The sequence below is a fragment of the Denticeps clupeoides genome, chromosome 2, assembly GCF_900700375.1.
Source record: "Denticeps clupeoides chromosome 2, fDenClu1.1, whole genome shotgun sequence".
In the NCBI taxonomy this organism is placed as follows: domain Eukaryota; kingdom Metazoa; phylum Chordata; class Actinopteri; order Clupeiformes; family Denticipitidae; genus Denticeps; species Denticeps clupeoides.
Genome location: NC_041708.1, coordinates 38,408,239 through 38,432,672, shown reverse-complemented (window position 1 = coordinate 38,432,672; position 24,434 = coordinate 38,408,239). Strand labels below are relative to the sequence as shown.

At 49.4% G+C, this 24,434-nt stretch overlaps 2 protein-coding genes across 4 annotated transcripts; one reads left to right on the top strand and one right to left on the bottom strand.

Moving 5' to 3' along the window:
* Positions 1-3,296: 3,296 nt before the first annotated feature.
* On the bottom strand, positions 3,297-14,520 carry nell3 (NELL (neural EGFL like) family member 3). Its single transcript, XM_028965158.1, has 6 exons — positions 14,048-14,520; positions 8,341-10,259; positions 7,607-8,100; positions 7,113-7,179; positions 5,747-6,216; positions 3,297-5,681 (listed from the first exon to the last, which is right to left on the bottom strand). Exons 2-6 carry the CDS (start codon positions 8,588-8,590, stop codon positions 4,647-4,649), a joined length of 2,316 nt encoding a protein of 771 aa, XP_028820991.1. The 5' UTR covers positions 8,591-10,259; positions 14,048-14,520; the 3' UTR covers positions 3,297-4,646.
* Positions 9,383-23,398, top strand: apbb1ip (amyloid beta (A4) precursor protein-binding, family B, member 1 interacting protein). 3 transcript variants are annotated; one of them, XM_028965169.1, is made up of 14 exons: positions 9,383-9,519; positions 12,855-12,914; positions 13,475-13,553; positions 13,648-13,925; positions 14,136-14,213; positions 16,812-16,971; positions 17,154-17,275; positions 17,406-17,480; positions 17,562-17,705; positions 18,005-18,115; positions 21,918-22,016; positions 22,100-22,214; positions 22,299-22,360; positions 22,501-23,398. In XM_028965169.1, exons 2-14 carry the CDS (start codon positions 12,855-12,857, stop codon positions 23,026-23,028), a joined length of 1,911 nt encoding a protein of 636 aa, XP_028821002.1. In that variant the 5' UTR covers positions 9,383-9,519; the 3' UTR covers positions 23,029-23,398. The 3 variants fall into 3 exon arrangements, with proteins under 3 accessions (XP_028821002.1, XP_028821001.1, XP_028821000.1); XM_028965168.1 differs by lacking the exon at positions 9,383-9,519 and having other exon boundaries at positions 12,699-12,914; positions 22,347-22,360; XM_028965167.1 differs by lacking the exon at positions 9,383-9,519 and having other exon boundaries at positions 12,701-12,914.
* The last annotated feature ends 1,036 nt before the right edge of the window (positions 23,399-24,434 follow it).

Here is a 24,434-nt window from a genome sequence, read left to right as displayed (position 1 = left end):
TCTCTGTGTCTCTGTGTGTGGAGCATCATTAAAATAACAACTGTAATAATAATATCACATCTTCATTAATTACATAATAAACCGATCGTTATTGATAGAATTATGAAAATGATATATATATATATATTTAGAAATAGATGTATATTGTTATTTCTATCTTAAATTAACTTTGTAACAATAAAACAAGGACATTTGCCATAATATTAATATTATAATTATATTATATTCTTATTATATAACTATTACTAATATAAATGTTATTATTAATTTTGTTGTAATTAGCTATTATTAAAATAGATTATGTTGTAATGTATAGTAAAATATATACACATTTTGCAAACAAATTTATCTGCCCATTTTCTCTATTACTATAATATTTTATTCTGAGTAGAATATAGATATTATATATTCTTTTGAGTAATGCTGACAGCCTGCAGGAGGAAGCCACCTGCTGACCCTGGACCAGCCTCCATCAGGCCCACGTCAGCGTGAATTACACGAAGGAACACAAGTAGAACGCAGGCGGTGATGTGCCGTCGGATCACCATTATAAAACATAAATGCTAAAATGATAAAGAATTGAATTTCACAAACGGTTATATATTTATTTAGTAGACAACCTTCCATTTTTTTTTATGGATTGCAACCACGCGGTGGTTCTGTGAGTGAAAATCAGATTTGTAATATTTTTCTGATCACGTTTCATCACAGTCAGACACATGGACTGCGGGACAGCGGTCTTCTCACCACCGGCTACAATTGTCCTGTAAATCAGATGAGTGGATTTATTTTCATGGACAGCCAACCTCCCATAATTCATTGCTACAGAGAACATCTAGAACATCTCCATCACAGACTCCTCCTCTAGGTGGCACTGTGTCCACACAGATTATTAATGTATAATAATTTGTACATTAATAACCGGCGTCTGAAGATGGCCTGAACCCAGCTGCATGTGACATTTGGGGACACGTCCTCATTCCACAAGCATGACACAAGGCGCCACCAGGCAGCTGCAGGAGCTTCACGGAGATCCTCACACGAGATGCTCAGCACTTGCAAATCCAACATAGATCATATTTATATCCATCTACAGGTCCTGCTCTGCTCATAACTCCATATTGATTATGCATGACAGCCACCAGATCACCGGGCAGGTTCTCTGGTATCCATGAAGAGGATCTCCTGTGGGACCCAGGCTGCCATCAGCTGCTGGTTTCTCCATATGTTCCCATGGCGTTGGGGACCCTGCTGACCCTGAACCCTCCGTCCAATAGGATTCCGGGATCAAGCTGCGTTCGTCCTGTAACTGTAGGCCTGTGGTCCAGGTTGATCTTCAATGCGGCCTGTGGTGGATGTGAAGTGTGTGTTGCTCTGGAAGAGTTATGTAGAGTAATCTGTAGAGTAATCTGTAGAGCATTCTCCACTGGGGAGTGGAGGAATATTAGCATAATAGCTATTTTATTAGAACGCACATCAATCATGTTTTCCAGGACCGGTTCCAGCAGCAGAACACTCGGAACTTTTCCCTCGCCAAATAATGCTCCCAAATGTGGAGCATCAGTGTCAGGCCTTCAGAGCTGCACTTGGCCACGGCCTTCGATCATTCAGAACCTCCGGCCTCGAAGCGCAACTTCCTGATTTCTGAGCAGGATCACGGAGCCCACAGATCCCGGGAAGGACGTCCTGAACGAGCGACTTTTACAGCACCTCTCTTCATCCCTCAGATTCCATCTTTCTCCAAACAGCCATGTAACGGTTTTTATTGGTCTATCGTTCTCGACGAATCCAGTGTGCAGTGTTCATACTGAATTTTACTTATATATATAAAAAATAAACTTCTATATGAACACTGCACACTTATATATAGAATAAGGTCCCGGGAAGGGGCGGAGCTAAGGCTTTACCAAGTGGCCTTCAAGCAGAGGGGGATTATTGGCAACTGTGTGAAATGATTTATGAATTCATGTGAATACTCATATTAATGTATTATTTTATGAATGTCCAATCTGATTTATTAAACCGTTTTGATGTTTGTGTAAAGATAATTGTATGGTGTCTGTTTAATAAATGGTTTGGTCCAGGGCTATAATCTGTATGATCTGGGTAGTGGTGGACCCATAATCAGAATGTTGCCAGTACGGTTTTTAAATATTCAGCTATTTTAAGGTATGTTGAAATATAATTTATTAAACGGAGTCTGAACGACATCCACGTCCATGTCTTCATTCCTGCTTAACAGCGACTGATGTTCACCAGGTTTAATATGTTGGTTATTAAGGTGGTGGTGGCTTAGTGGGTAACACACTCGCCTATGAACCAGAAGACCCAGGTTCAATCCCCACTTACTACCATCGTGTCCCTGAGCAGGACACTTAACCCTGAGTGTCTCCAGGGGGGGACTGTCCCTGTTACTACTGATTGTAAGTCGCTCTGGATAAAGGCGTCGGGTTAATGCTGTAAATGTAAATTTAAAATGGTTATATGTTGCCAGATTGGGCTTGTTCATGCAGAATACATTTGAAAGGTGAAATTCTTTATATTGATTAATTGCGCTTTTTCAATTAAATACATATTAAATACATAGATTTTGTACAGTAGGCTAAGAAGGTAACAAAAGTTACGATTTGGAACAAAAGGGGAAGTCAGTAAGAGCAGCTTAAAAACATAATGGGACTTTTATTGTTTTTTTTTTTTTCATAAAGCACTTGCTCATGAACTCCAGTCATTTACATAAACACCACATGGCATGAATATGAAGAATTTTGTCCCCGCCCCCTTCACCCCTTCATCTCTTCCTGAATGCATGCAGAATCTCGCTCGATCTGAAACCCCAAACATCTGGCAGCTTCACTGCAGAAACGTCTCATTATTCCTCGCAATCCGTGCGGGTTCTCCCGTCTTCAAGCGCCGTTCGCCATGTTTGGACGAAGGGCGTTAACTGGGGTGGGGTTTATAGATTTATAAACTCTGTGACCTTTTTAGGTCTAGATTATGCATAATTATTTCAAATTTACTGAGTGGTTTTTCATCTGTCTGTCCAGTTTTAAAATGTTTTCAGATCAGCCACGTAAATCTCCGTAAAGCGGAGGCCTTTCACCCCGCGGTTTGACCTCCTGACCTCTGGGGATCCTCTCGCATCCATCACGTCAGAGCTCGGCGTTTGGCAGGAAATGAGACGTTCGGTCTGAACCGGGCCACGTTTTCTCGCTTTTGGCTGCGCGCTGGCTGATTGACGTTCATCTTCATTTTATGTCTCCGGTTTCCAAGACACCGCGGGGTTTTTATTTTTCAATCTCTTCAAATAGTGCGCGCTGGCCAGAGTTCAAGTCGCCGCCGCCGCCGCCGCCGCCGGTTTGAACAGGACCCTTGATGTGGTCGGCCAGCACGCCGACTTGATTGGCCAGGAAGGTTCCAGAACGTGCAGAAGATTGTTTTATGGCTTCTTTCTTCCTGATTCCTGTGCTGTAATGGAACACTTCATTATGCGTAATTGTCCAGGGGGACGGGACACATACAGAAGCGATTAAACGTGGAATGCACAGTTCGCACGAGGCTACGGGCGCAGACGTAACGCGAAACACGTGCGGGACGGAATTAAAGTCACTTTCCACGGAGACCCGTCTACATTCGCCGATGTTTCCAGGAGAATTTGCAATAACGGATTTGATTGGCTGGCTGCTTGAAAAGTTCGTCGTTTTTTAACGGACCCACGTGATAAATTAACTCATTAACGCAGAATATGCTATTAAAATGTATTCAATTAACAGCCCTTGAGTAACGTGACATCAATATTGTCGCAATCCAAGAAGAATCTGACACGATACGATACGATACGAAGTACCAACATTTACGGAGAATAATCCAACTGACTGGGATGTCAGATGAAAACTGTGTAACGTAACATAAAAAAGACGTTAAAAAGAACATTGAAAAGGAACCAGCCGCCGTCCTCAGAACTGACAAGTACTCGCGTGTAATTATCAGACATGATGGAAAAAGAGGGTAACCTAGCGGGTACCACACTCGTCTATGAACCAGGAGACCCACTTACTACCATCGTGTCCCTGAGCAGGACTCTTAACCCTGAGTGTCTCCAGGGGGGGACTGTCCCTGTAACTACTGTCTGTAAGACGCTCTGGAAAAGTCTCTCCGCTCTGGGAGTTGGGGTGGCAATCAGTGCTGGAGGAAGTGTGGACTCGTGGGTGATCAAACGCACATATTGTGGGACTGTCCCACTGTTCACCGCTTTTGGACTTGAGTTGCACGTAGAAAAGCTCCTTAAAGTGAATCTTTCCTGGGATCATCTGTCCCAGGATCTCCTAGTAATGGCTGCAGGAATAAAGACACCTGAACAGTAATATTTAATGGGACAGTTGACAGCACAACTCCAGCTGGAGACTCGCGTCCTTGGAAGAAGACGGGGACCGCTTCACAGCCCTGTTGGATACGCCACGTATGTCTGTTCTGAGTTGATATTTGTGCTTGAGGTTACAATGCTTATTGTCATGATATATAAATCGTTATTTGAGAGCTCGCGGTGAATCTCTGGTTAATTTATGGTGACTGTTTTTAATAAAAGTTATAAAAAATAAAGGAAAGAGACAACGCGCTGAAGTGGCCGCGGTCTCGTGTTCGTTCGCCGATCACAGCGCCACCCAGAGGATGGAGACGTTACTGCCGCCGTCCTGGGCGATCCGGTTGACGCGGCCGCGAGCACAGTCCAGTGCGACGTGGACCGCGGTGCCGTTGTGGACGGCGAAGGACGCTCGGAGACTCATGCCGGCCCACTCGCTGCCCTCGGTCATGTGACCGGCCGCCTGCTGCGCCACTGGGGCCCCGCCCTGCGTGAGCAGCGTCAGCTTCACCACGCTGCACGAGTGGATGAGCTTCAGGTTCAGTGCCACGCTGGCGGTGCCGTCCTCGGCGAAGACGAAGTCCCGCCTGCCATGGGCGTGGCCCGGCCCGCCCATTCGTACCTGCGCGGCGTCCGGACCGACCTGGCGGAAGAACAGGGCCTTGTCCCGCACGGCGCCCGGCGGCAGGCCGGCGGGGGACACGGCTGCGGTCAGCTCGGCGGACATGGCCGCCGGGACCCAGACGAGGCTCAGCGCGCTGATGCCGGGGGCGTCGGCGAAGTAGCGCGCGGTGCACTGCGCCGGCGAGCGGATCTCGAAGTTCAGGAAGTCCCCCGCCGCCACCCTCGCCGTCCCCGACAGAGTGACGGACGTGTCGCGGTAGTTTACGCCGGGCTTGAAGGCCCGCGCTACCTCGGCGTTGCTGCCGTTGCGGTTGACGTAGGCGACCGCCGAGAAGCCCTCCGGCACGCAGGCGTGGCCCATGGCGTAGACGGCCTGCTGCAGGACGAAGCGGACCGCCCCGCCCTCCGCGAAGGACACGCCGCGGCCGTCGTGCGTCAGCGTGACCACGTACGGGTCGGAGACGGAGGGCGCGCGGAACGCCGGCCGGTAGTGGGTGTGGTGGGGCGTGGACGGGGACGCCTGTGCCGTCATGGCGACGGCGCCGGTGTCGTGGGACAGCCAGAGCAGGCTGAAGGGGCGGCCGCTCAGCTGGAGCGCCTGCACGTCGCGGCGCTGGTCGCAGTGCTGGTTGGGGCTCCGCAGGAACGCGGTGAGGGCGTGGTCGGGCTCCACCTCCGCGGCGGCGCTCACGCTCGCGGCCTGGAACGAGACGGCTCATTTTACGCCGGTTTATGGGGAATAAGTGGGTGTCGGCGACCTCTGACCTGGAAGTGCTTCCTCTCCGGCTGCTCCAGCCGCACGGCGCTCAGCTCCCGGCCCTCCTCCTCGCTGCGGTTCAGCCGCAGCCCCACGCGCAGGAAGTTCCTGCAGCCGTGCCTCACGGCGAGGTTGTGGTCGATCCAGACCAGGCCGTGGCGCCGGAACACCAGCCGGCCGTCCCGGTTGGACAGCAGGTCTCCGTCCGCGCCGCCCTGCAGGTCCAGCTGGAGGCCCGGGGAGAAGATCCGCGGGGCGGCCCTGTCCCCGGCTGTCGGCACGGCGACCGCCGCCCCCCACGCCCGGGAGAGCCGCTCCTCTGAGGGCGGGGCGCACACGGCGTCGCTGGTGGCCGTGCAGGGCTGGGCGGCGGGGACGCCGTCACAGTCGGAACACGCCTGGCACTCCTGCAGCTCCTGGTGGTAGAAGTACTCGTGTCCACAGAGTCCGGCCACCGCGCCAAGGCACCGGAACCCACCTGCGAGCCACACGGTCACGGCACGTCACGTCACGGCACGTCATGGCACATCATGGAACGTCACGTCACAGCACGTCACATCATGGCACGTCACGTCATGACACGTCACATCACGGCACGTCACATCATGGAACGTCACGTCACAGCACGTCACATCATGGCACGTCACGGCACGGCACGTCACGTCACGTCACGTCACGTCACATCATGGCACGTCACATCACGGCACATCACGGCACGTCACGGCACGGCACGTCACGTCACGTCACGTCACATCATGGCACGTCACATCACGGCACGTCACGTCATGGCACGTCACGTCATGACACGTCACATCATGGAACGTCACGTCACATCATGGCACGTCACGTCATGACACGTCACATCACGGCACGTCACGTCACGGCACGGCACGTCACGTCACGTCACATCATGGCACGTCACATCACGGCACGGCACGTCACGTCACGTCACGTCACATCATGGCACGTCACATCACGGCACGTCACGTCACGTCACGTCACATCATGGCACGTCACATCACGGCACGTCACGGCACGTCACGTCATGACACGTCACATCACGGCACGTCACGGCACGGCACGTCACGTCACGTCACATCATGGCACGTCACATCACGGCACGTCACGTCATGGCACGTCACGTCATGGCACGTCACATCATGGAACGTCACGTCACATCATGGCACGTCACGTCATGACACGTCACATCACGGCACGTCACGTCACGTCACATCATGGCACGTCACATCACGGCACGTCACGGCACGTCACGTCATGGCACGTCACGTCATGACACGTCACGTCATGACACATCACATCACGTCACGTCACGTCACGTCACTCGGGCAACTCTGATGCCGAAGCGAAGCCTACCTGGCGTGTTGAGACATTTCACATGTTCTCCACACAGACTCGGCAGTTCCAGACACTCGTCCCTGTCCTGCAGACAGATTCCAACAATAATCCATCATGCCTGTCATCACTCACCCCATCTTCACCAGCAACCTCAACTTAACCTTCATCACTTCACCTTATTCATCCTAACTGCCCCCAGCGTGCGTCAGCGTGACCGTGTACGGGTCCGAGACGGAGACAAACTGTCCAGCTCGTTCCTGCTTTTATTCCGATGAAGGAATGTTAATGTGATGATGTGGTGGTAGTAGCCTGGTGTGTAACACACTCACCTCTGAACCAGAAGACCCAGGTTCAAACCCCACTTACTACCATCGTGTCCCTGAGCAGGACACTTAACACTGAGTGTCTCCAGGGGGGGACTGTCCCTGTAACTACTGGTTGTAAGACGCTCTGGATAAGGACGTCTGGTAAATGCTGGACATGTAAATGTGGGACGGGCCTGGCGGCGTTACCTGGCACATCCTGTCCGTGTTGGCTGAGCACTGGGACACCAGGAAGAAGCCCGGGGGACACGTGGTGCATTTCTGGCAGCTGGGCGGATCCCTCTGGAAGTCACAGTACTCCTCCGACCCACAGGCGGCGGGGCAGGACGCCGGGGGTCCGGGGCGGCGGGCGTGTCCCGGCAACTCCATCACTGTTGCGTCCACGTCCAGCTTGTGGACGGCGTAGGACTTCTGCAGCAGCGCGCGCGCCTGGCTCTGCAGGTCGTGGACGGACGTCTGCTTCAGGGCGTCGGACAGGAGGCCGTACTGGGCCTTCACCACGTCCATCTGGTCCAGGATCTGGTGCTGCTGCGCCAGCAGCGCCCCCTGCTGCTCCACCAGGCGCTGCTGCAGCTCATGGATCACCGCCTGCTGCGACCGGAGAGTCTCCACCAGCTTCTCCTGACCTCCTGACAGCTGCAGGTGCAGGACGAGCGCGTCCTCCGATGGCACCTCGTTCTCACCTGGTCCAATTTCAAAGTTCTCATCACCATTCAACATTTACCAGACGTCCTTATCCAGAGCGACTTACAATCAGTAGTTACAGGGACAGTCCCCCTGGAGACACTCAGGGTTAAGTGTCCTGTTCAGGGACACGATGGTAGTAAGTGGGGTTTGGACCTGGGTCTTCTGGTTCGTAGTCGAGTGTGGTACCCGCTAGGCTTCTACCACCCAGTTGATCAGATGTGATAATGGCTGCTCACCTGGTCTGAGGTCGCAGGTCAGCTGCACCCCCAGCGGCGCGGGGTACCCCAGGTCCGGATTCTCCGCCAGGTGCAGCAGGGGGGTCTGGCCGTCCCCGGCGCACGGCTGGCATTCGACGCCCCGGCAGCTCGGCGTGTCGTCGGCGGGGTTCGGGTCGGGGTTCAAGTCGGGGTTCGGGTCGGGGTTCGGGTCCCCGGCGTCCAACCCGAGGCACAACGCCGAGACGCAGGAGAGGAGCAGCAGCAGCATTGTCCTCTCCGGCGGGAAACGGGGTCCAGATGTGGGGAAGCTGGAGCAGAATTCCGGAGCCTTTCATTAGCATCGGGTTCCCCGGCCCCCGTTTAACCCTTCCCTGGCCCCGGAATGTGACCCTGCGGGGGGCTGCGTGACCCCTGGGGACTGTCGCCTGCGTCCCTAGCGGCGGCCTCTCAGCTGAATGTATTGTTTTTAATGTCTCAGTGTCCATATTCAATAAAAAAGATGGAATATCCCGGGAACACGTGACTGTAATTATTTTATTCGTGCAGAAGTCCAGCCGCCAGGGGGCGCTGCAGGCCTGCCGAGATCAACATGTTCTCATTGCTGCAGCATGTTGCTGTTTTAAAGGCCTAAATTCTGCATTACATGCTGCATTCTCGCCTGAGGCGGGCTGGAGATGTTCCTCCTGCACCTCGGCCATTCTGAGGGTGTTTCAGAGTCCAGTTCACAGGACCCGGTCTGGTGGACTCTACGTCTTCAATGAGTTCAGTTGAGTACAATGTTCTGATTGGTCAGTGTTCTACAGTCAGATAAATGAAATGTTCCTTCAGAAGTGTCTGCTGTTGATTGGATGTTCCACCCATCCACCGATCATAATACTGGCTGCAGTTCCTCGGTTCCTCCACCTGAACCTTTCTCCATCTTTGTAAGGGTTCTGCGGAGAAGAAATCCTAACGGCAGATCCTGAGATCAGCTTCTCCACTGTTTCTGGAGGTTGAAGTCATCATTTCCTCCCATGGTCATGTAGATGCCCCCCCCCGGGAGGAATGCAGCGAGCAGGTCCAGACCTGAACTTCCTCATGATGCAGGAAGCGCAGTAACTGTCAGGGGCCGATGCTGCACGCGCTCAGTCGTCTCCTCCCATCGGCGCGAGCACGTCCGGATTTCATCTCCTGTTGATCTGAGGGACCGGAGCCGAGGTAGGTCTTTGTCTCCGTGTGTGTGGGTCTGATCGTTCTGCTGAAGGAGGAGGAAGTTGCAGCTCCTCAGGCGTTTATTTCATGTCGAAATGATTCTAAAGAGCGCGTGTGGTAGAGTCGTCACGTTGAGCTCAGGGCGTGGAGAACAGCTCCACATGTTCTCGGTTAATGTCCCTGCACGCTTGTTCTTCACCGGGCCCCCTGTTATTCAGGGCGCCGTGTGACCGAGGTGATGGGCCTCTGGCTCAGATCTCCTCAACTCCTGAGCTCCTGGGCCAAACTGCTTCAGCTGCAGATGTTGCCGCTTGTCAGAACATGATGATGATGAAATGGTGGTTTAAAAATCTTCGAGAGGAACTGCAACACGAGCACCGCCTGTATCCAGTTTCAGTCTTCTCCTCAAAACCAAGGAGCTCAGGAGACCCAGGAGGTCACGGTGTCTGTATTTGGAGCTATTTGAGAGAAGGCCTCATCTGATGAACATGTTCTGCTGAAGATCTGTCGAGAGAGCTGAGATCCTCATTCAGACACTTCTGTGGTCCACTTTACTGAAGTTCTTATGAACTAGAAATAAAGGACCATGCAGGAGATGAGAGACGGTGTTTCTGTTGTGCTGAAGATCTTCTTTACTTCCTCTGACTCAAGTTGGAGATGAAGGGCGTGGTGTGCAGCCAGAAGCACTGGTGTTTTCTTCTCTCTGCTGTTTTTGTTTGATGTGGATGGAAGATCTGGACCATGATCTGAGCACATGGAGACATCATGTTGGTTTTGGTTTTAAACGGGCTGTCTATCTGTCGTCTGATTGTGGTGGTGACTGACCACCACAAGTCGATGGTCCAGAGACGTTTACATGAAATGACCCCACCACGAGACCCCTGGCCAATCAGGTCTACTCCGCCCACATCCTGAATCATCTCGATGTCCCATCAGCCACTGGGAGCTACAGAACGGCCCTGTTTACTGCGAGCTGTAGCTCATTTCACTTTAGGATCTAATCGGTGCGAAGTGGGCGTGGCTGGTTGCTATTGGCTGAGCCGTGCGGCAGCAGGAGATCTTTTATTCTGTCTGTGGTCCTGTTCTGATGGGCCGCGCTGGATTAAAATGTCTGGATTAAAAATCATATCTAATTAGTGATAAATCACATTTTATTCCTGAAATGTGTCGACCAATGAAAATGGCGGAAAAACACGTATGAACTTTAGTGAGATGAAAAAGGAGGGTTCTGTGACAAAAAGTTAGATATGATCTCACGCGTGGTGTAGAAGATGAACATCAGATGCTCTCCATTTCTGAAACCGGAAACGTTACTCAACAACAGATCTCACTTCAGCCGGGATCAATACGCTCCACGTGAAGCGACCTGTGAAATGTTCAGATCCAAGGCGACCGTGCCTGGTGCGATGGTGCAGTCGCAGTGGGTGGCGGCGGCGGTGATGGGGTCTCTGTTGATGCTTGCAACATGGCAGGAGAGGAAGTGACTCTTTCACCACTTCCTCACCAGGGCGGCCTGCTCCACCATCTGCACGGATCCAGGTTCTCACGTTCAGAGTGTCAGGCCGAGTAAATATGGCCTCTCGTTTTAAAGCTCCTGTCTAGACATCATGTCTACAGATCTAAGGCAGGACATACGGGCCACAGGGATGGACGTAGGATGGAGGTTTCACTCCACCACACGGCTACATCCTGAGTACGCTCTGTTCAAATTCTAATTCTAATGTTATTTGTCACGTACGCAGTCATACATTTACATTTTACATTTACGGCATTTACCAGACGCCTTTTATCCAGAGCGACTTACAGTCAGTAGTTACAGGGACAGTCCCCCCCTGGAGACACTCAGGGTTAACTGTCCTGCTCAGGGACACGATGGTAGTAAGAGGGGTTTGAACCTGGGTCTTCTGGTTCATAGGCGAGTGTGTTACCCGCTAGGCTACCACCACCCTACATGGTACGATACGCAGTGAGATGCTTTAGCGACTGATCCAGACCACAGTATTGCAAATATTGCAAGTATACAATGAACCAATATGCAAATATTGCAAACCTAACCAAATATTACACTTTTATGCCTTTTAACGCAAATGAGTGAAGTCGAAGTAAAATAATTTGTGCATTTACATACAAACCAAGTATACTCAAGACTAGTAAACTTTCCGTACACAAATAGTTGAAATGTAAGTTTTATTTTGATCTGCACACTAGTTCAGCACTTCTCACTATTAAAATAGTCCAGTTTAGAGTAAACGTTTTTTTTAGCTACATTAGTAAAGATTCCAGGTCAGATCTGATGAAAGTATCTAAATCATCGTAGACTTCTCTGTAGAGCTGTACATCTAAGCCGAACGTCTTTAGATGTGATTTCGTTTGGAATGTCGTAATCTGAAAGAATTCTCGCTTGAGATTCGTTTTTAAAGGGGATCACTAGCGGTACACTTGTCCCACCATCGGAGGACCACCAGACTCTGACCACTCAGCCCTTTTCGTCACATTGAGGAAGTCGAGGACTGCTGATGTAGATCAAGTCGCTTCCTACGAAACCAGCTGTCCGTGTTGGGAATTTACATTTACGGCATTGACCAGATGCCCTTATTGAGCAGTTACAGGGACAGTCCCCCCCTGGAGACACCCAGAGTTACAGTCAGTAGTTACAGGGACAGTCCCCCCCGGAGACACTCAGGGTTACAATCAGTGGTTACAGGGACAGTCCCCCCCTGGAGACACTCAGGGTTACAGTCAGTATTTACAGGGACAGTCCCCCCCTGGAGACACCCAGAGTTACAGTCAGTAGTTACAGGGACAGTCCCCCCCTGGAGACACTCAGGGTTACAGTCAGTATTTACAGGGACAGTCCCCCCCCTGGAGACACCCAGAGTTACAGTCAGTAGTTACAGGGACAGTCCCCCTCTGGAGACACTCAGGGTTAAGTGTCCTGCTCAGGGACACGATGGTAGTAAGTGGGGTTTGAACCTGGGTCTCCTGGTTCATGGACGAGCGTGTTACCCACTAGGCTACTAGGCTCCTGTCGGGGAGCGAACCCGACGTTGTGCTGCTCCTCTGGCTGGCTGTTCTGGGCGAGGCGAGGTACGCCGGCATGTCCTGACAGGGCGTGAATGTCTGGGGGTGGTGCACGCCTCGCTCTGATCTCCGGTCTGGACGTGGTGGCTGTGGGGCAGGTATTTCACAGACGCAGCAGATCGCCGACATCTTGGTTTCCAGGCACGATGGATGATGATTGTTAAGATGCTTGTAAGCTGCTGTTTCTGATGAATGATGTGTGTATGTGTATGTGCGTGTGTGTGTGTGTGTGTGTGTGTGTGTGTGTGTATGTGTTGCAGATGGACGACATAGATGCCATGTTCAGCGACCTTCTGGGGGAGATGGACCTCCTCACCCAGGTGAGATGGTGCTCTTCACACGTTGCAGAACTAACCAAGAACAATGATCACATGCCACGCCCACTGGTTCTTTTGTTTGTTTGTTTGCAAAAATGATGTTAACGTGATGACGTAAAATTAATTTAAAGCCATTTTAAAGGAATTTGATCTTGCAGAGAAACATCTGTTCCTCTTCTGGACCAATAAGTTCTGTTGAAACTGCCGACTTCTCGAGCTAAATATACATTCATCCAACTTCCTTCTTCACACAAGCACCCGCAGAACTTCACTCGCCTTCTTCTCATTATTATTACTGATTCATACGCTCCACGGAGGCTGCTGATGGTGCTCTACGTTCAGTTTGTCATATGAATTACAGTTGTGATTATATTTCCTGGAAGAATCGCTGAAAGTTACTTATTTATGATAAATGCCATTTCTGTACCAAGATGGCTGCAGAGTTCCAAAACCTCATTGTCTACGAGTTCCTTTATCCTATTTTTAAATATTCATATTGCTGGTGTGAACACGTTGTCCTCTTGTGATCTTCTGCCTCATGGTTCCTCCTTCTGGCTGAGCAGAGCCTCGGGGTGGAAGATGTTCGTCCACCCAGCCCGAAGAAGGAAGTCAACCTGTCAGTCGGTTTCACTGATTTGAACGGTAAATGGAATGAAGTCAGCGATGTTCTAGCATGATGTTCTAGTAACCATGTATAGAACAGAGTAATGTCCCTCCTTCGTTCTCGGTTTTGCAGAGTCCCTTCTTGAGCTGGAGGACAATGACCTGGACGCTCTCATGGCCGACCTCATGGCAGACCTGGACGCCACAGAGAAACTGGCGGCAGAGAAGAAGGCCGCAGCGAAAGATCCCCACCCCACCCTGGAGAACCTCCACCTGCCGTCACCAGACCACGCCTCTGTCCCCGCCCCCCCGCTGCCACCGGCACACCGGGCTTCATCTGTGCCCGTCCCCACGCCGGTCCCCACCTCCGCCCCAGCCCCCGCACCCTCATCGTCCACCAATCCTCCATCGGCAAGTTATTAACCCAGATACAGATAATCGATCATCTGATCCATCATTATCCAACATGTTGAGGGCAATCTGAAAAGAGTCGTGTAGACGAGTGACAGGGAGATGGAGGTGAGGTCTCTCACCCGCAGCAGAAACGAGGGCTCTATTCCTTTTACAGCCCCATGACCTCGTCCTCCTGAGATGATGCGTTCACGGTGTTTTCTAACGCAGGCGGAGAACGAGGAGCAAGCCAAGGCGGATAAAATCAAACTGGCGCTGGAGAAGCTGAAAGAAGCCAAAGTGAAGAAGGTGAGAGTTTACAGCACTAATGCAGGTATTTTCTGCTCCATCCCTTCATCTCCACCTTCACTGGCCTTCACCAGCAGCATCACGGGGAAGGGAAGTTCTGCAGAAGTTAAACCACCTTCTTCTGCTGTGTGAGGTTTTCACACATTCAGAGGAAACCACACGAGGGCCATGTGTTCACACTGCTATATATAAAAAAATCTACCATATATTCCTCACACATCTACACACAAACCTCACACATTTACATACAAACCTCATACATACACCATATATTCCTCACACATCTACATACAAACCTCACACATACACCATATATTCCTCACACATCTACATACAAACCTCACACATACACCATATATTCCTCACACATCTACACACAAACCTCACACATCTACACACAAACCTCACACATCTACACACAAACCTCACACATACACCATATATTCCTCACACATCTACACACAAACCTCATACATACACCATATATTCCTCACACATCTACACACAAACCTCACACATCTACATACAAACCTCATACATACACCATATATTCCTCACACATCTACACACAAACCTCACACATACACCATATATTCCTCACACATCTACACACAAACCTCACACATACACCATATATTCCTCACACAGCTACATACAAACCTCACACATACACCATATATTCCTCACACATCTACACACAAACCTCACACATCTACACACAAACCTCACACATCTACACACAAACCTCACACATCTACATACAAACCTCACACATACACCATATATTCCTCACACATCTACACACAAACCTCACACATACACCATATATTCCTCACACATCTACACACAAACCTCATACATACACCATATATTCCTCACACATCTACACACAAACCTCACACATCTACATACAAACCTCATACATACACCATATATTCCTCACACATCTACACACAAACCTCACACATACACCATATATTCCTCACACAGCTACATACAAACCTCACACATACACCATATATTCCTCACGCATCTACATACAAACCTCACACATCTACATACAAACCTCACACATACACCATATATTCCTCACACATCTACATACAAACCTCACACATACACCATATATTCCTCACACATCTACATACAAACCTCACACATACACCATATATTCCTCACACATCTACATACAAACCTCACACATACACCATATATTCCTCACACATCTACATACAAACCTCACACATACACCATATATTCCTCACACATCTACATACAACCTCACACATACACCATATATTCCTCACACATCTACATACAAACCTCACACATACACCATATATTCCTCACACATCTACATACAAACCTCACACATACACCATATATTCCTCACACATCTACACACAAACCTCGCACACATACACCATATATTCCTCACACATCTACATACAAACCTCACACATCTACATACAGACCTCATACATACACCATATATTCCTCACACATCTACATACAAAGTTAACAGCACTTTTGACCTGCTGTGTTCAGGTTCATGCTTTTTAGCATTAAAATAATGGAAGTGAATTGTCACTTGTGATACACAGCAGCACAGCACACGGTGCACACAGTGAAATTTGTCCTCTGCATTTAACCCATCACCCTGAGTGAGCAGTGGGCACCATGACAGGCGCCCGGGGAGCAGTGTATGGGGACGGTGCTTTGCTCAGTGGCACCTCAGTGGCACCTTGGCGGATCGGGATTCGAACCGGCAACCTTCTGATTACGGGGCTGCTTCCTTAACCGCTAGGCCAACACTGCCACGGATCAGCATATATGATTCAAGGTTCCCATCATTGACTACACTACAGGGCCAGTGGTAACCTAGCGGTTATGGAAGCGGCCCTGTAATCAGAAGGTTGAGGGTTCAAATCCCGAGGTCCCCTTGATGAAGGTACTGTCCCCACACACAGCTCCCCAGACGCCTGTCATGGTGCCCACTGCTCCATGGTTAATGGTTAAATACAGAGGACATGTTTCACCGTGGCACAGTGTGCTGTGCTGCAGTGTCTCACAATGACAATCACTTCACTTTCATGAACAATTATCTTAACCACAAATTAGCATTATCCACGCTAACCATGAGCTAAGCTAACTAGTTAAAGGTAAATTCCCATCTGACTGTTCTTGGAAAATACATGTCATGCTGTAAGACGATTCACAAATTCCCTTTAGCCTCCTTTACATAAAGTACTTTTGGAAAAGCGGAACTGTTTCATCGGTTCCCGACATCTATGCTAATTTGCTGATGTTCTTCTGCGGCAGGAGATGGCTTTATGTTGTAAATGACTACATTTTAAAGGAATATTAGTATTTGGAAAAGGGAAAATGACTATTTGAGCATCATTGGGCGCCTTGCAGACGTGAAGTTCAGCCTGATTGGATGGAGACGTGTCCATTTTCACACACAGCGCGCAAGACGACAGGCATGAAACGAGGGGAAACTGTGACCGATTCACAGTGACGTGTCACCATGGCCAGAAGACGCAGTGGCCTTCAGCTATGAAATCAAGGTTAATTCCTCTTCTCTTCTCGGCCCAGCTGGTAGTGAAGGTGGAGATGACCAACGGCAGCTCAAAGACCCTGATGGTGGACGAGAGGCAGACGGTGCGAGATGTCCTGGACAACCTGTTTGAGAAGACGCACTGTGACTGCAACGTGGACTGGTGTCTGTATGAAACCAACCCGGAGCTTCAGACAGGTGGGGACACACATCTGTACTTCTCCTTTCCCTCTTTATTCATGTTGTTATTGTCTAGATCTTTTTATGCCTCCAAGGCATATTCCTTGTTTGTGAGAACTCGGTCCTCTGCTCCCAGATGTTTCACGAGTGAAAACGACTTGGTTCCTAGTCATGTCTGAATGTGATCGGTCTCGTTGCAGAGAGGGGGTTTGAGGACCACGAGAACCTGGTGGAGCCCCTGTCGGCATGGACACGGGACAGCGAGAACAAAGTGCTCTTCCGGGAGCAAGAGGACAAGTACGCCGTCTTCAAAAACCCCCAGGTGTGTCTTCATCATGGAACCAAACGCTCAGAATAAGGACATTTATATGTAATTAAAAGGAAAATGAGGACCGTGTCTGATGTCCTCCTTCTCAGGGCTCATAAGCACTTTTTGAAAAATGTTTCTCCAGAATTTCTATTTGTGGAAGAAGGACAAGAAGGCTCTAAAGGACATGAAAGACAAGGACAAGGAGTTACTGCTGGAGGTGAGGTTGTAGATCCCAGAGCTGGAAGGATCTCCTACACAGACTTCTCCTCTCCAACGAGACCTTGATTCTGTTCCTCAGGAGAACTTCTGTGGGAGCTCCATCATCGTTCCTGACCTGGAGGGGGCCCTCTACCTGAAGGAGGACGGCAAGAAGTCGTGGAAGCAGCGCTACTTCCTGCTGAGGGCTTCTGGAATTTATTACGTCCCCAAAGGGAAGACCAAGGTCAGCCAGCTGCAGAGGACACCAACATGAACACACATGCTAGTGTCCAGAAGACCTGTAGTGGACGAGGCGGTGGGGTCGCTGGCGTTTCCTCACCCAAACCTTCCCACAACCCCTTATTCCATCAGATCTAAATTATTACAGGTTTTCTAGCCAAGATTTAAATGGTGCTTCTGTAGGGCTGCTGTGAACCGCCATTTTGGCCTCCATTTTGCATTCCTCCCTTGATTACGAATGATTTATAATAATTCGTCATTAAGAAATGATTGAGGAGAAGAGGTGTGTTCACCCCCCCACAGACGTCTCGGGACCTGGTCAGTCTGGTTAATTTCGACAACGTCAACGTGTATTACGCCAAAGAGTACAAGGCCAAGTACAAGGCCCCGACGGACTTCTGCTTCATCCTCAAGGTGAGTCCGCCGCATTTAACACAAACTGGCTGACTGGCATTCTGGTTATGTTTAACATGCGCAACATGGACACGTTTTTAAAATGCCAACATTATACTGAACACTGCGATTTGGCGGTTAAAAAACTTCAATAAAAGTGAAAAGGGAAGTGATTGTGAGACACTGTAGCGCAGCACACGGTGACACAGTGAAACGTGTCCTCTGTATTTAACCGTCACCCTTGGTGACAGTGGGCACCATGACAGGCGCCCGGGTAGCAGTGTGTGGGGACGGGACCTTCATCAAGGGGACCTCAGTGGCACCTTGGCGGATCGGGATTCGAACCCACAACCTTCTGATTACGGGGCCGCTTCCTTAACCGCTAGGCCACCACCGCCCTAAATGGTACCATTTCTCACACACACACTTGCATTCTTCATTAAAAACAACGTTGCTGCTGTGAAGAGCAGAACAGGTCCAGTACGGCGCCGGAACGTTCTTCAACAGCCCTTGGCCTGAGACAATGCGGTGGATTTTGAGCGCCGTGGAAGTGACCACGGTGGGTGACCGGCTCGGGGGACTATTTCTAGCCGCGGGTACCTGAACCAACCGAGCTGCAGCCTGCAGCAGCCGACATGGCGCCATGTCGTGTCGGACGCTGCCACAAACGTCAGTACCCAACCTGTACCAGTTGCCCCAACTGACTCACGGGGGTCTCAGGCAGACCCACGACCCGGCATTCGACCGGGAGAATGATCACTAACGTGGTATTATGTAGAATGCAGATGTTTCGGTTTCTGGGCCAGTCTGGTGTCTTTATTTGGGAAGACTGCAACTGCTGGGACGGGTTTGAGGATCTGAAACTAACCCACCCCTCAACCGTATTCTTCAACTCCAGTCCAAAAAAGCAGCGAAGGACTTTCACCGCCTGTCCCAAGGGCGTATAGACAGAGAGGTGATGTCACCAAGATCGACCTAGACAGGTCACCACGAGGACATGCTGAGCCTCAGACGGTGACAACAGTCATTAACGGTGTCCTACCCCACCATGCCTGCTATTAGGTGCAGGCTGTCATTACTCCAAGGTGCTGCACATCTGATCATCTAATGAGGGACCTGCAGGTCCAGCAGCAGATCCACCGTGGAGCTCCTGGAAGGGGGGTTAACCGCATGGTGAGACTCCCTCAGTGTTGCCAGGTCCTAAATGGTGAAAGATCGTACCAGCATCTTAAAATGATCATATTTAAAAAAAAAAAAAAAGCAATTACCATTCTGACGTTGCTCAGAAAATCTGCTTCTACAACAGATATCATGATAGTCTGTAGGTTCTGTAGGTAAAAGTTGCATTATACACTACAACATGCACAGACTATCATGGTATCTGTTGTAGAAGCAGATAACGTGAGCAATCTTTCACCACCACAATGACAATCACTTCACTTTATCACTTTATTTAGGGCCTGGCAACACCGAGGGAGTCTTTGGGCCAGTGGTGGCTGAGCGGTTAAAGAAGCACCGTCCCCACACACTGCTCCCCAGGCGTCTGTCATGGTGCCCACTGAGGTCCCCTTGATGAAGGTCCCTAATGAAATAATGAAATAGGTAAAATGATTGTATATTATGGGATTTTTGTAATTATTGATATCTGTACATCGTACAGAGAGTACAGTTATGGTATAAATACCATAATTATCGTACGTGTATAGCATCGCAATGCCGGCAGACTCCCTGTCGCCACCTGCCGGTCATGTCACGTTCCTGCACGCTTCAGCTCCATTCGTTTAATGGATTTATTACAGTTATGCGGATGTAGGGGTGGAAAGACAATCACCAGGATCAAGCATCTTAACACCGAAGCAATTGGTCAAAAAAAAAGTGCTTTTGACTAGTTTTCGAAATTAGTCAATAACATGTAAACAGCGTCATCCCTGTACGTGTTTAAAAAAATTAAATCAGCACGAAAAAATCTCACAGCCACGTGGTTCTCACGCCTCAATATGCAAAAACGATAACATACAGGGAGTTCAGAATTATTAGGCAAATGAGTATTTTGTCCACATCATCCTCTTCATGCATGTTGTCTTACTCCAAGCTGTATAGGCTCGAATACCAATTAAGCATATTAGGTGATGTGCATCTCTGTAATGAGAAGGGGTGTGGTCTAATGACATCAACACCCTATATCAGGTGTGCATAATTATTAGCCAACTTCCTTTCCTTTGGCAAAATGGGTCAAAAGAAGGACTTGACAGGCTCAGAAAAGTCAAAAATAGTGAGATATCTTGCAGAGGGATGCAGCACTCTTAAAATTGCAAAGCTTCTGAAGCGTGATCATCGAACAATCAAGCGTTTCATTCAAAATAGTCAACAGGGTCGCAAGAAGCGTGTGGAAAAACCAAGGTGCAAAATAACTGCCCATGAACTGAGAAAAGTCAAGCGTGCAGCTGCCAAGATGCCACTTGCCACCAGTTTGGCCATATTTCAGAGCTGCAACATCACTGGAGTGCCCAAAAGCACAAGGTGTGCAATACTCAGAGACATGGCCAAGGTAAGAAAGGCTGAAAGACGACCACCACTGAACAAGACACACAAGCTGAAACGTCAAGACTGGGCCAGGAAATATCTCAAGACTGATTTTTCTAAGGTTTTATGGACTGATGAAATGAGAGTGAGTCTTGATGGGCCAGATGGATGGGCCCGTGGCTGGATTGGTAAAGGGCAGAGAGCTCCAGTCCGACTCAGACGCCAGCAAGGTGGAGGTGGAGTACTGGTTTGGGCTGGTATCATCAAAGATGAGCTTGTGGGGCCTTTTCGGGTTGAGGATGGAGTCAAGCTCAACTCCCAGTCCTACTGCCAGTTTCTGGAAGACACCTTCTTCAAACAGTGGTACAGGAAGAAGTCTGCATCCTTCAAGAAAAACATTATTTTCATGCGGGACAATGCTCCATCACATGCGTCCAAGTACTCCACAGCGTGGCTGGCAAGAATGGGTATAAAACAATGAAAAAATAATGCCATGGCCTCCTTGTTCACCTGATCTGAACCCCATTGAGAACCTGTGGTCCATCATCAAATGTGAGATTTACAAGGAGGGAAAACAGTACACCTCTCTGAACAGTGTCTGGGAGGCTGTGGTTGCTGCTGCACGCAATGTTGATGGTGAACAGATCAAAACACTGACAGAATCCATGGATGGCAGGCTTTTGAGTGTCCTTGCCAAGAAAGGTGGCTATATTGGTCGCTGATTTGTTTTTGTTTTGTGTTTGAATGTCAGGAATGTATATTTGTGAATGTGGAGATGTTATATTGGTTTCACTGGTAAAAATAAATAATTGAAATGGGTATATATTTGTTTTTTGTTAAGTTGCCTAATAATTATGCACAGTAATAGTCACCTGCACACACAGATACCCCCCTAAAATAGCGAAAAATAAAAACAAACTAAAAACATTCCGCTTTGATATTAATGAGTTTTTTGGGTTCATTGAGAACATGGTTGTTGTTCAATAATAAAATTATTCCTCAAAGATACAACTTGCCTAATAATTCTGCACTCCCTGTAATTGAGTAATACGGAATTATTGGTGTCGTGTCGTGGGGCAGCGGTGGCCTAGCGGTTAAGGAAGCGGCCCCGTAATCAGAAGGTTGCTGGTTCGAATCCCGATCCGCCAAGGTACCACTGAGCAAAGTACCGTCCCCACACACTGCTGCCCACTGCTCACTCAGGGTGATGGTTAAATGCAGAGGACAAATTTCACTGTGTGCACCGTGTGCTGTGCTGCTGTGTATCACAAGTGACAATCACTTCACTTTTTTTTGGCAGCACCCCCAGATTCAGAAGGAGTCTCAGTACATTAAGTACCTGTGCTGTGACGACCACCGTGCCATGACGCTGTGGGTGACCGGGATCCGGGTGGCCAAGGTGAGTAAAGCCCCCATTTCATCACCTCTCACGCCGAGGACACGAATCAGCCGCGGTCCCACGGCACACTGTGTTGTGTTCAGTACGGGATCGCGCTGTACGAGAACTACAAGACTGCCGTGAAGAGGAGTTCTGCCTCTTCATCCTGGACCGACAGGATCAATTCCACGCAGTCCACGCCTTCCCCGACTCCCAAAGGTGGGACCCAAACCCAAACCGATCAATATTCTGTCCATTTTACCCGATAAAAGCTCATCCGGCTGCAACTCTCCTCTCCTGCAGCTAAAGCTGCTAACGGCCACGTTCCTCCTCCTCCTCCTCCTCCTCCAGAACCTGTTCCCAAGGTATGGAAGGTGACTGATCCTGGTTTTGGAACTGGTTTTGGTCTCAGATCAGGTTCCATTTGGCCTTCACAGCTTTTTACTGATTATAAAATATAACAGATTCATGTCAAATTGGATAAATTATCGTTTTTTTTTTCAAGGCTCCAAGTACCCAGCCGCTTCCACCACCTCCTCTGATGGATGTTTTACCTCCTCCACCTCCGGATCCTGTCATGCCTCCTCCACCCCCGCTGCCCAACAAAGGAGGTCTCCCCCCACCTCCACCACCTTCCAGCGTCACGAAGAACCGGGGCGGAGCCTTACCTCCAGCCCCCGTGGAGGACTTTCCACCTCCACCCCCCCTGGATGATGGAGAGCTGCCCCCAGACTTCATGCCTCCACCCCCGCCGGCCGCGGGCGTGGGCTTCTACCTGCACGGAGGCGAAGCGCTGCCTCCGCCCCCTCCGGACCCCGTCGGGCTCCCTTTAGCCCCTCCTCCCCCAGGACCCCCACCTCCTCCCCCGCCCCCACCACCTGTAGGAGCACCGGCGCCCCGCCCCGTCCTGCCTGCGAAGAGAGAAGGCCCGGCTCCACCCAAGCGGACTACTCCTGGGCTCAGTGCGCCCTCTGGTGGGGACTTCATGTCAGAACTGATGGTGGCCATGCAGAAGAAGCGGGTGCAGCAGTAGACCCCACCTGACCTCCTCTGGACAGAGCGACGACGATGGCGAGAACGGGACAGATCTGTCGAGAGGGACACGTTACTTCTGCGGGATTTTTTATGTGCTGTATGTATATTTTCCCCTAAATAAGTACACAGGAAAGGAGTCTCGTCTTTAAAACGGTTTTGTAATATGGACAGAGGTGATGATAATGCGTGTGTTTTATTAAAATATTGGAATATAGAATATATACATGTCGGTGGGAGAGCTGCACCTGGTGAAAGCGGTGAGTTCAGGGGTCACCTTCTTATTTTACTTTAATGTCCATGATTTAAATATATATATATATATATATATATACACACACACACTCGGTAATAAAGTACTTTGAGAATTCTCTTGGCCCTCCAGTCCCTGGTTTAACTAGTGCATCTTTTGTCATGTTTTCTCCATTTATTCACTGTTCACTGCTTGTGAGAGATTTTTTGATTTTGATGATTATATGACATTAAAATACAGAAACATCGTAATTTATACAGGCTATACTTGTGGCACGTGATGAACGTTTTTCTTAATTTTCCATACACAACTTGGCTGAAGCTCCTGAGTTTCTTTAATAAAGCTTCACGTGTGAAGTGAAAGTGACGCGGTTGTCATTGTGAAACACTGCAGCACAGCACATGGTGACATGGTGAAACGTGTCCTCTGTATTTAACCATCACCCTTGGCACCATGACAGGCGCCCGAGGAGCAGCATGTGGGGACGGGACCTTCATCAAGGGGACCTCAGTGGCACCTTGGCGGATCGGGATTCGAACCAGCAACCTTCTGATCACAGCGCCACGGTGGCACCCCGATGAATAATAATTAGGTTGGTCAGAATCAACATGTAAATCACATGACGTCCCTTCAGCTTGAGCCTCTCTCAAACTCTGTAGTACATTTCCAGCATTTACCAGACGTCCTTATCCAGAGTGACTTACAATCAGTAGTTACAGGGACAGTCCCCCCCGGGAGACACTCAGGGTTAAGTGTCCAGCTCAGTGACACGATGGTAGTAAGTGGGGTTTGAATCTGGGTGTTCAAATCCCTAGTACTACCACCCTAGTAGTTTTACATTTTATAGCAAGCTTCAGTCTACAGTTTTCAGTCCCAAAAGCTGATATACCACATATAAGATAAGATAAGATAAACCTTTATTAGTCCCACAAGTGGACAGAAGCAGAAGGTAATAGCAGCAAAAACAGAGGTAATAGCATCACAAAAATACGATAAATATGTATCTGTATATATGTACAAATGTACAATTTAAACAGTTAACAATTTAACAGAATGTGCCCAAGTGTGTGTGTTTGTCTGTGTGTGTGTGGTCAGCTGTGAGGTCTTTGTTGAAGAGTCTGACAGCAGGAAAGACCTTCTGAACCTCTCCTTCC

Bases quoted from the DNA above. Each gene is read 5' to 3' on its own strand.
- apbb1ip (XM_028965167.1), top strand. From the start codon at position 12,783: ATGAATGATGTGTGTATGTGTATGTGCGTGTGTGTGTGTGTGTGTGTG. The intron at 22,017-22,099 runs GTGAGTAAAGCC...TGTTGTGTTCAG, and splicing joins CCGGGATCCGGGTGGCCAAG to TACGGGATCGCGCTGTACGA. The intron at 22,215-22,298 runs GTGGGACCCAAA...CCTCTCCTGCAG, and splicing joins GCCTTCCCCGACTCCCAAAG to CTAAAGCTGCTAACGGCCAC.
- nell3 (XM_028965158.1), bottom strand. From the start codon at position 8,590: ATGCTGCTGCTGCTCCTCTCCTGCGTCTCGGCGTTGTGCCTCGGGTTG. The intron at 8,101-8,340 runs GTGAGCAGCCAT...AAATTGGACCAG, and splicing joins GACCTGCGACCTCAGACCAG to GTGAGAACGAGGTGCCATCG. The intron at 5,682-5,746 runs GTCAGAGGTCGC...GTCTCGTTCCAG, and splicing joins CGGAGAGGAAGCACTTCCAG to GCCGCGAGCGTGAGCGCCGC.